The 12,060-nt window shown below is 40.3% G+C and overlaps 1 protein-coding gene across 1 annotated transcript; it reads left to right on the plus strand.

Annotated features, from left to right (window-relative positions):
• The first annotated feature begins 8,903 nt into the window (after positions 1-8,903).
• On the plus strand, positions 8,904-9,521 carry LOC114580719. The gene has a single exon (XM_028699195.1). It carries the CDS (start codon positions 8,904-8,906, stop codon positions 9,519-9,521), a length of 618 nt encoding a protein of 205 aa, XP_028555028.1.
• The last annotated feature ends 2,539 nt before the right edge of the window (positions 9,522-12,060 follow it).

A 12,060-nucleotide genomic window follows, 5' to 3' on the forward strand; every position in this document is an offset into this window, starting at 1 on the left:
TTTTCCTGAAAATCACAAAATACCAAATTTGCACAGAATATAGATAACAACATTTCAGAACATTTATTCTACTGCACAGACAATTTTCAATTACACAGAAAAATCCAGTCGAAATAAAACATCGTCGAATCAAAAATACCCGGACAAAAATACCCGGACAAAAATCTTCAGAAAATAACCAAAATGTGCACACTCGGCACGTCAACAATTTACAGAAAGTTACGTGGTAAAAACTGAACCAATCAAAAGATACGGACGAAAATCACTAACAGAAATAAAATCCGGACAGAAAATACCGCCAAACACAACGGTTCTAAAAATTGAGAAAGACGGAATGTGCCTTACCTTGCGTACATCAATTTCTCGAACAGTCTCTTCGGACAAAAATGGCTCCGCGTCGCCCAAAAATCAATTTTTGCAAATTTCACCTCGACTTTCTCTCTCCTCGGCTGATATTTTCGTTTTAATAAATTTTCTCTCTTCAAAACGACTGATTTCAGCTTTATAAAACTCAGATCGGCCCGGCCGATCGCTAGATCGTCCCGGGACGATCAGACCAATTTCGATCGTCCTGGACGGTTCCCAGAACTATTTTTCGGCCGATATTTTGAACAGTGCCAATCGGCCTGGACGATGCCTAGATCGGCCTGGACGATGCCTACAGAAAAACACCTGGAGCAAATCTGGGCAAATTCTGGAGCAAATTCTCAACTGATCGTCCCAGGACGATCCCAGATCGTCCTGGACGATCCTAGAGCAGATTTTGATATTACAATAGACCTACCCGGCATGAATCCAAATTGATTTTGAAAAATTTATCAACAAAATACATCTAATATGTGCATCCTCTAGCAAATGTCTAATAAGAAATAACATGAAGAAAAAAAATCTTACAATCGACGAAATCGAAAGGCAACGGAAAATCGGGAGGTGGGGAAAACTAACGGTCGAATTTTGCAAAACTGGTCTCCTTTTGCCGGCAACGAAGGAGCTGATCGTCAGCAACGTCCCGTGAATGTCTACAAAGCTCGGCGATGGCGATCTAGGGTGAGTAACGCTGGGGCAACGAGAGAGATACCAGAGATGTGAGAGAAATTAATGACAGAATGAAATGAGCAGCCAGACGGGTCGTGTTCGGAAATAGGGCTTTCACCGGCGAATTTTTAAGCGTCCTGGGCACCGGAGCATTTTTTGGCTCCTTTTTCGTCGGTTCCATGTTGTTAAGTTTAAAATAACCGACGTATTATCCGTCGTTAACTGCGTCGGACCTAAACTGCCGTAAAGTTCGCCAGTAAGAATGAAATGCTGCTAATTTCTGACGTTATCACCGGTGCATGGGACGTCGGGAAGTTTCCGTAGCATGATGCGCCGGAAAGAACGCCGTTATTATTCCTTCTCATTATGCTCCGGTACAAAACGCAGTATTTACCAACGCAAAAAATTCCGTCGGAACATCAGACGGTATTCGCGTGTTTTCATGTAGTGTCCTCCTCGCTATGGCCGAATGTGAGGCTTCCAGCACTTAGTCGGTTTTGCAATCAGCTTCCTCCCTCTCGGCATCAATGGCGGAATTTACCATCCCATCTCCCCTCATATTTCTCAAGTCCATCATCAAGCAAATCCTCACCATCCAGCTCAATAATGAGAACTACGCTATTTGGAGATTGTAGACATTCAAACTTTTCTCCGCCAATGGATTTGAAGGATACCTCACCGGTACTCAGCAGCAGCTGCTCGAATCCATCACGGATCACCGTCTATGGAAGCTCATAGACCAAAACCTCATCTCCGCACTCTTCTCTACCATCTCCCCCACTATATTACCTTATATTCTGAACTTGTCTTTAGCTCATGAGATCTAAAAAATGCTGGAAAACCCCATCTCCCCCACTATATTACCTTATATTCTGAACTTGTCTTTAGCTCATGAGAACTAAAAAATGATGGAAAACCGACTTCATCCCACTAACCGTTCAAGAGTTATCCAACTCAAGAACGCTCTACATAATGCCACTATTGGTGATAGCTCAATGCAGACTTATCTAGCCGAGATTAAAGGCTTAGTCGACAACATCGTCGCTGCTGGGTCTCAAGTGGACACCGAAGATATCATCCATTACATAAAAGATTTCCTGCGACATACAACTCTTTCTTCACATCCATCCGAACCTATCAAACCTCAATAAGCCTAAACGTTCTTTACTCCCTACTTTGCAGCGAGGAGATTAACATGAAAATCAACTACTTAAGGACACCTCACTATCCAAAGACAATGCCGCCTTCCACAACAACTTTTGCCCCAATAGGGGTAGAGGAAATTTCTCCCAAACCTCTCATCAGGCTCGAGGCAGAGAACCCAACACCCAAAACTTAAGCTCTCCAGTTCTCGCTACAAACCCACCAGCAACCCCTCGGTCAATTTGCTAGATATGCAACAAGCCGGGACACATTGCCACACAGTGTTGGCATAGATGCAACTTTAACTACACACCCACACCTCCGCGAGCGATTGTGTGGAAGGCTTAAGTTTTGGGTGGCAATGTGTCCCATCTTCCCCTCCAACTGAGTTTGTCCTTGACTCCGGAGCTTCGTCTCACCTCACAACAGATGCCATCAACTTATATCAACCACTTCCCTACCAAGGATCGGACTTGATCTCCATTGCGAATGGCAGCACGCTACCTATCCAAAACATGGGTCACGACATTCTTCCCTTACCACAATCCAACCGTAAGTTGTATATTTGCAACCTTCTTCACATTCCTTCATTAACCCACAATCTACTGTCCATTCATAAGCTAACCTCCGATAATAATTGCTCCATCTCTTTTGACTCATCTGGCTTTCAAATTAAGAATCTCCAGGACAACTAAATTCTCCTTCGTGGTAGGAGCCGCGATGGTCTCTACACGCTATCCACCAACTCGTCCATCTCACTCAATCAAGCTCTCAAGTCAAGCTCAACCACCACCCAATCTTGGCATGCTCAGCTAGGCCATCCATATTAACTCATTCTGCACACTTTAGCTAAATTAGATTTGTCTATCTGCATCTCTACTAATCTCATAGTATGCAAATTTTGTAATATGGCCAAGATCCATAAACTACCATTGCCCAATATATCAAATGATGTAGCAACTCCTTTCATGTTAATCCATACTGATGTTTGGGGCCCGCACCCGTATCTTCCCTTAGTGGTTACAACTATTATGTTGTTTTCATCGATGATCATACTCGATTTTGTTGGCTCTATCTAATGAACTCCAAAGCAGAAACATTTTCAAAATTTCAATAATTTTCCTATATGGTTCAAAATTAATTTAAAACCACAATTAAAACACTCCGGTCGGATGGAGGGGAATGCACATGAGCTCAATTCAAATAATTCCTCTCCAACAACGGCATCCTACATCAATTCAGCTGCTCCCATACCCCCGAGCAAAATGGTCTGGCCGAATGCAAACATTGACATCTTCTGGACACAACTCGAACACTTCTACTTGCTGCCCATCTCCCTCAATCCTTTTGGGCCGATGCTTTGGTCACCACTAACTATCTAATCAATAGAATACCCACCAAAGCATGCAATCTTCAAGTTCCCTTCCAACTTCTCCACACATCCCTGCCATCCTACCAACATCTCCGTACCTTTGATTGCCTATGCTTCCCATGGCTCAGATACCAAGCACCCAACAAGCTATCGCCACAATCACGTGAATGTATTTTCATCGGATATTCTCCTACTCATAAAGGATACAGATGCTTTGACTACATTAATAACAAAACTTACATCTCTCGACATATAGTCCTCCATGAAAATATCTTTCCTTATCAAACAACCCTCACTGAACCATCCACCTCACAACCATCCACCAATACTTCTCCACTCACTCTGCTTCCAATCTCTGCTACTTCCATGCCACTAACGACCCAATCACCACCTACTAACTCCACTACTCCAGAATCAATCACATTACCTCTTATCTACCCAACCATAACCCCAACTTCCCATTCACCCTCCCCCATGGGTTCCTTACATCTGCCACAACAACAAGAACCCCGTATCTCCACTACACTACCTCCACCACCCCATCCAATACGAACACGGTTCAAATCTGGAATAGTAAAGCCAAAAACAGTCTTTGACTTGCTTGCCACCACACTTAATAACTCCACCCCAACATCCTTCAGCCAATCCACCAAAAGCCCCCATTGGTATACTGCTATGTCTGATGAATTTCAAGCCCTTCACAGGCAAGGAACATGGTCCCTCGTACCTCCACCCCCACAACATCTAATTCTCAGTTGCAAATGGACCTACTGAGCCAAACTGAATTCGAATGGTCAAATTGAACGGTACAAAGCTAGACTCGTTGCCAAAGACTTCGATCACCATCTAGGCATCAATTATCACAAGACATTCAACCCCATTGCCAAGCTACCAACCATTCGAATACTCCTTACAATTGCTCTCCAACGAGACTGGCAAGTTACGCAATTAGACGTCTCAAATGCCTTTTTCCATGGTGAGCTAGAAGAGGACGTCTACATGCATCAACCGCAAGGGTTCATCGACAAACAATTTCCAAACCATGTTTGCAAGCTCCACAAGGCTATCTATGGCCTGAAGTAATCTCCAAGACAATGGTATAGCAAACTTATAGCACACCTTCAAGAAGCCGGCTTCCAATTCAGTAAGTCCAATCCCTCACTTCTAATCTACAATGTTGGAACCATACACATATATATACTTATATATGTCGACGATATGCTTGTCATGGGCAATGACATGAATTCCATACACCATCTACTTCTTAAGCTACGAACTGCATTCTCTCTCAAAGAACCCTGCCCAGTCTCCTTATTTCTTGGTATAAGGATTTCCTCAACCACCCACAGCTACTTCTTAGATCAGTAGTAATACACCCAAGATATTCTCAAAGCAAGTGGCTTCCAAAATTGCAAACCATCCCCAACCCATATCACTCTCAAACAATCCTCTCAAACTACCACAGAATAAGCAATACACGATCAAACCCTCTACCGACAGCTTGCCGGCTCTCTCCAGTACTTGACCATCACAAGACCGGACCTCCCATTCCCTACAAATCAAAATTTCCAACATATGCATGACCCCAAACCGAGCCACCTTCAAGCATTAAAGATGCTTCTTTAGTACATACAAGGAACTATCAATTATAACCTTCCTCTACTCCGTAGTGACTTGACATTACACAAATATGTCGATATGGATTGGGCATATGATCACACAGACCGCAAATCCATCACGGGATTCTGCACATTCCTTGGGTCAAATTTGATATCATGGTCAGTGAAAAAGTAGGTTATCGTCGCTAAGTCCTCTACCGAAGACGAATACCGTGCCTTAGCAGCGGCTACCTCCGACATTCTATAGATTCGTAGACTTCTTAACAAATTTGAAGCATCCCAAACTCAACACACCAACTTGTTCTGTGACAATACATCAGCAATGGCCCTTGCGAATAACCCCATTTTTCATGCTCGAACTAAACATATTGAGATCGACTATCATTTTATTAGCCACCACATCAAAAATAAGGAAATTGTCATTCTACACATCAACTCCACGGATCAACCCGCTGACATTCTAACAAAACCACTTATAGTCAATCGATTCCAAGAATTACACACCAAACTTACTATCCTTCCAAAGGATAGTCAGTTTGAGGGGGCATGTTAGCATATAATGGCAACATGTGCCCACTACACTCAGCCGCCTGACAACATCAAGCATCACTACCTTCCAGAAGAATCCTCCCAACGGAATAATATTCGGCTTCACTTCTCTATATATATAATAGGAAATATACTGTAGCATTTTATCAAAAAGCTCAATGGAAGGAAGTTAAAAGCATCTCTATTTTCACTGCTAATACTCCTTGTCTACCTTGCAGTCTCTCTTTAATGTAGGATTCTCTGAGAGAGTTGATCTAAAGTTGCTAGGTAGCTCACCATAGGCGCCTAACAACTATTTTAGGTGTCGGGTAAACCAACTTAGGAATCATGCCGACAACTGTATGGGCCTGATTAAATTCCTTAGTTAACAAAATGTGTTCAAAGTTTTTTTAATTAAATCATCTCAATCTTCATTAAAATATGGTATGTTGAAAATATTAAAATAATAAAAATTGTGAGCATAAAAAATAACTTAAAACTTAGAATAAAAAAAAGATTGAGACGGTTGAAATCATCAAAATTTTTGAAATTATAACTTTGATGATAAGATTAAAATCATAATTGATATTGAGTATAGAAATATCTTTTAGAAGTAATTGATTGTTTATCTAATTTTGGACAAATGTTTTGGCATCCATCCTCATCTGGGTAGTTACCACGCATGCTCATAGTCAATCAACATGGCATCCTGGTCCTAATGTCTATATTTTACTAGCTTTTTTATTATCTAAATTTTTTAAGGCCGGTGTAAGTTGGTTAAGTTGATGGGTGTGTTGACTCGTGTGACAAAGAGCTAATAAATCAAATTTAAAGCCAATTTTATTTCAAAAATATTACTGTAAAATATTCTTTAAAATATTAAATATTTAAGAGTTTAAATATAAATTTATTAAAGATTATATTTTAATTAATTTATTATTTTTTTAATTTTTTTATTAAATTTCAATTAATAATAATAATAATAATAATAATAATTATATTAAATGATCTTATTCAAATTTGTAGCTAAGTCAAAATAAATTAATCAAAGTGAAATCCAAAGTGATAGAGAGCTTATCTTGATTTATTGATTGAAAATTTTGACCCTCAGTTTAAAAGTTTTTTATTTGAATTATATATATAATATGCATATAAATTTATTTTAATTGATCTAAATATTAAAAAAAAAAATTCAAAGTGATGGTGACTAAATAATATTCGTTTACACTCCTAAATAAAATCACCCCCGTTGGACGGTTGGACCATTAAAATAAAATTCCAGCTGCCATCGCGACCGTGCATGTTTCCTTACGTTGAATTCGTCGCTTTATACAAAGCGGAGGCCGGCGATCACGGTCTCCCTTTTTTTTTGTCCTTGCGACCCTCTTGATCCGATCGGCATCGGCGTCTGTTACGGTGCTCTTGAGCTCTGCGATCGTTGTATTAAGAAGATTCGGCGGGAATGTTTCCACGGGCGGAGGTCGAAAGTGATTGTTATATGGCGAGAAGAGGCGAAGCACGGAAAGATGGCAAGGGCCGGAGGTTATGGAAGAAGGTCAGATACCAGCTCGTCGAATATCATTCCCTCCCCAACTATCTCAAGGATAATGAATACATCCTTGGTTATTACCGCTCTGAATGGCCTCTCAAGCAGACTCTTTTCAGCATATTCACCATCCATAACGAGACCCTAAATGTCTGGACGTATGATTCCTTCTTCGCATATCTAAAAATAATTTACCTTTCTGCTTTCTGTTTATGATTTGGGTTTTCTTATGTGGCTTCTTTTTTCTATTTTTATTTTCTTCCATGATCTTACGTCTGTGAATGGACAGTAGATTGAATGCTTATAATTGGTTGTTGGTTTTGACAATGTTCTTTTTCGCCTGAAGCTGGCTGTTTAACTTGTTTTGCATCACAAATTCCAGATTCTTGCACACAAGATTAAGGAAAAGGAGAGTGGAATGGAAGGGTAGATGGACTTAGAACTGGGCCACAAGTAATTTGATTTGTTACTTTTATTTAGAAGGTAGTGTGAAAAAAAGGGATAAACAAAATCTAGGGTTTTCTTTTCTTGATTGAAATCTATATCATAAATTTTTTAATGGGCATAAGGCATAAGCCTAGTTACTAGATTTTGAGAAGAGGTGGGGGACAAATCTTTGATATGAGAGAGCCAAATAAAAATGCAAGTCTGATATTTTTCAAAGAAATGAGCAACATTGTGAGAAATAGGGATTGAACCATTATCTTATAGTTGAGAACTGGGTATGAACCACTAAGCCAAAGCTTGGTTCAAACAAAATCTAGGATTTCAAAAATGAGGAATTAATAAAGTACTTATTACCAAGTTAGTTTGTATTCCTTTACGAGGGAAATTTTATAAAAAGCAATTATGCATGCAAATGGAACTTGATTTATGTTAGAGCAAGGGGTTGTTTGCCTACAAGCCTACAGGCAAGTCTTGAGAGTATTAAATAGGCAAGTTATGATTCTAGAAGAACACATCATAGTATCATGAGGATTAAAATTGCATGCCTACATTCAATGGGAAGCACAATCTTGAAGAATTTTTTAAATGGATCAATAATGTGGAACTTCTTGAAGTAGTAGCCTTTTTTTTATTATAAAAAACATAAATGTGCTATATCAAAACTAATAGATTGTGCTTAATCATTTTGGTAAAGTATTACAAGTTTAACCAAGTTTAAATTAATTGACCTAAAATATAAATTTAAAGAGCATTATATATTATTTGGTGAGTCTATAGATCAATTGCATGATCAATTTAAACATTGTAAGCAAATTAAATATCATGTGTGTAACTATTATGATATATTTATAAGTCTTGCGACTAAAAAGCATTTGCCTTGAGAAGATTTTGTTAGCTTTATATATTTCATTAAAGTTCTTAAACTAGATATTAATACTGAACTAAGCTATAATTAACCAAATGTGGGCTCCGAAAATTCGGCCCCGGCCTCCACTCGCTTTTCTTATTATCCGAGGGAGTTTTAACGGACTAAGTTCCGAGGTAAATTTTGAAAGGCAAATGGGTTTGTAGATAAGACACTACCCAGAGATTTTGCCCTCATTTTGCGAGGACTTTATGATCTGAGTTTTGGTTTCCTATAGGCGCAAGCCCCTATAGTTAATTACCCCTCCCGATCACGTTGAGGGAACACCTATTGAGGGCCCAACAGATCATGAAGACCAAGGCGGATGCTCACCGCAAGGATGTGACATTTGAGGTTGGAGATATGGTATACTTGAAGCTAAGGCCTTACAGACAGAAGACTTTAGCTAGCAGGAGTGAAAAGCTCTCTCCACGATACTATGGGCCTTTCGAGATCGAAAGGAAAGTTAGGATGGTGGCCTACCGTCTCAAGTTACATCCTCATTCCTCCATCCACCCTGTATTCCACGCATCGCTATTGAAGAAGAGCATAGGGGATCATACTGTGGTCATTCCTACTATACCCCAGGGCCTCACAGAAGATATGCAATTCTTACTAGAGCAACTACATGTGAAGGAAGTGAGGAAGAATGATCAAGGCAAAAGGGAGATTCTCATCGAGTGGAAGGACTTACCGACACATGAGGCTACTTGGGAGATATACGAAACCATGCAGGCGCAGTTTCCAGACTTCAACCTTGAGGACAAGGTTGATCTTCTAGAGGGCGGTATTGTTGGACCGGGTTTACCGATCCCGCCTGGACCCGTGCGGGTCTACAGGCGGAAGAGGGGGGCGGGAGTCCGGCTGGACCAAAGAGGGACCCCCACTTATTTTGGGGATGGGAGGATATTTTTTGAAAGGGTATGAAGGGAGCCATTAGGGTTTAGTTTTGGGCATTATGAAAAGTGTATTCTCTTTCTAGTTTTCTTCCTCTAGTCTTCTCTTGTGCTTTTCTAGGGTTTTCTTGTGGGAGATCTTGTTCTTCTAGAAGTGGACAAACTTATCTTGTTTTCTCTTGGCTTGCTAATGTAAAGGTTATCATTTTTCTTCTCTACCCTTTTGTGATTGTTTTCTCATTTAGTTTTGGTGGAGAAATTTCACTCTTTTAAAGGGAAATTAGGGCAAACCCTAATTTGTGAAACCTAAGACGTACCACCTTGCTTGTTCATTTGAATATCAAATCCCTCCACTTGTATGGGACAAATGTATTTGCTTGCATGTATTTCAGTATTTGTGAAAATTGTTATATATTTGTGAGATATATAACCATTAGTTGTCATTGATAGTAGGTAGACTATTTTCCTTGCGACTTCTCCACTTTGCTTTTGGATGCGTTGTATTCATTGTATATTGCTCCCCCCATCAATTGCAAGCGGATTGACAAATTTTGTTTATGATTCCCTTGAGATTAGCTACAAACCAATCCTCATTTGAGTCTTCTTATTACTTGCAAATAAATAGATCGTGCAAGTTCTTTGGCCTTGGAGATGATTTATAATATGTGTAGGGGCTTAATATTCAACATTTGTTTGATATCCACATTCCATTGAACATGAAGACTTGTTATGCTTATTACACATCAAACCCTTCTAGTGTCATTTGATTGTATGAGTCTTTATCATCATTTGGTGAGTAGATGATTTTTGCAAGTTCTAATTCACTACAAGTCTTGTGTACCCTTCTTTTGCATTTAATTTGTACTTTGCTATCTCAAATTATAACTTTATCTCGAATATTGTATTATTCTCCTTGTAGTTCAAGTCATTTCCTCTTGAGTTCAAATGGTTCTTTTGAATCACATGAGATTAAAAGTCAAGTCTTATTATAGTTCAAGTTATAAGTCCACATCAAAGTCCCCTACGTTCAATCCAGTTCACTTGCATGTTCAAATTGTTCGAGTCAATTCCTTTGTTTTCTTTTGAGTTCAAGATCATGTTCTAACTCAAATCTTCGTTATAGTTCATTTGCAAGTTCAAGAATGAATTCAAATCCTTGTTGAAGTTCAAATGAGAGTCCAAGTTTATGTTGTTCTTTGACTTCAATCAATTTCTTTTATATTATTCAAGTTCATTTTAAGTAGATTGAATCAAATCCACAAGTCCCAATTTATTCCAAGTCCTTGTCTTATTTCAGACAAAATTTCGGCAGCCTCCCGACGTCTCCCTCATTTAGGGGAAAAAATAAGAGGCTGCCTACCCGCCACGTCAACAAAGACGTGCACGGTTCCGGATCTTTGTTCAATATAGCTCTTGCATGTCCTTTCAGTTCAATCAAGTCCAAGTCCAAGCTCCTTTCTTTGTTCAAGTCCTTGGATTTTCAATCCAAATTTCGGCAGCCTCCCGGCGTCTCCCCCGTTTAGGGGAAAAACCAAGAGGCCGCCTACCCGCCACGCCACCAAAGGCGTGCACGGTTGGTGTTACTAAGACACCGCAGCAGTTGTATTTATTTTTCTCCCACCACGGCCAACAAAGGCGTGCATGGGGTTTTTTTTTTAAAAAGCATTTTATTAAAAAGATACAGTTTTGCTTTCCCCCCGCTCGGGGGTACTTATAAGTGACCCCGCTTCGCCTTACGTGCCGCACCGGATTCCCATCCCACCACGTGCACCAAAAGCGTGCTTGGGGCGGTTTTTCGATTCGCCACGAACATTGAAACAGAGTTTTGAGTTTAGAAAATTTCATACCTCCGCGGGGTTGTCGGGGTTGACACGTGGATCGAGGGGTCACTCGCCTCCCTCGTCGTAGGTGTCGCACCGGGTTCCCTCCTACCACGCGCACCAAAGGCGTGCTTAGGTGGTCTACCGGTCCGACGCGAACATCGAGGAAGGAGAGTGGAGGGAATTATTTTTTTATTAATATTAATTATAATAATAATTAAATAATCATAATTAATAATTAATAACTAATTGTTAATTAATTATATTTAGTAAATTAATAATAATTAATTAATAATCTCGGCTTGGATGAGAAACCGGCACAAGAGTCGTGGGTAGAGAAGGCTCGAAGCTTCTATGCGTGTGGAAGAATGGAGGGAGCTCGGGCAGAGGAGGTGCCGGCCAGGTAGGGTTCTCTCTTTCTCTTTCTCTTTCTCTCTCTCTCTCCCTCTCTACTTCTCTCTAGCTGAAGGGATCGGAGGGGTTCGGCTGGAGTGCGAATGGAGGAAGGAGATGCGGGATCTGGAGTAGGAATGGGAAGAGGAAAATAGAGGGAGTTTGAGGCCTTGGTTCGTATGGAGCAGCGAACAGGAGAAGAGCAACCGAAAGCATCGCTCGGGTGGCTATTTAACGACGCAAATGAACCTCCTCGAACGGAGTTTGAGCAGGAATCGCGGAGACAGACGCAAACGGCGCCGCGTCTACAGTAGTTTTGACGGGATTTCTGCAGGATTTGCGAAGAGCTTCGGCAGA

The sequence above is a fragment of the Dendrobium catenatum genome, unplaced genomic scaffold (genome assembly GCF_001605985.2).
Source record: "Dendrobium catenatum unplaced genomic scaffold, ASM160598v2 fragScaff_scaffold_133, whole genome shotgun sequence".
Taxonomy (NCBI): domain Eukaryota; kingdom Viridiplantae; phylum Streptophyta; class Magnoliopsida; order Asparagales; family Orchidaceae; genus Dendrobium; species Dendrobium catenatum.

Excerpts from the sequence above, each read along its gene's own strand:
- LOC114580719 (XM_028699195.1), top strand. The coding sequence starts at position 8,904 with ATGAAGACCAAGGCGGATGCTCACCGCAAGGATGTGACATTTGAGGTT.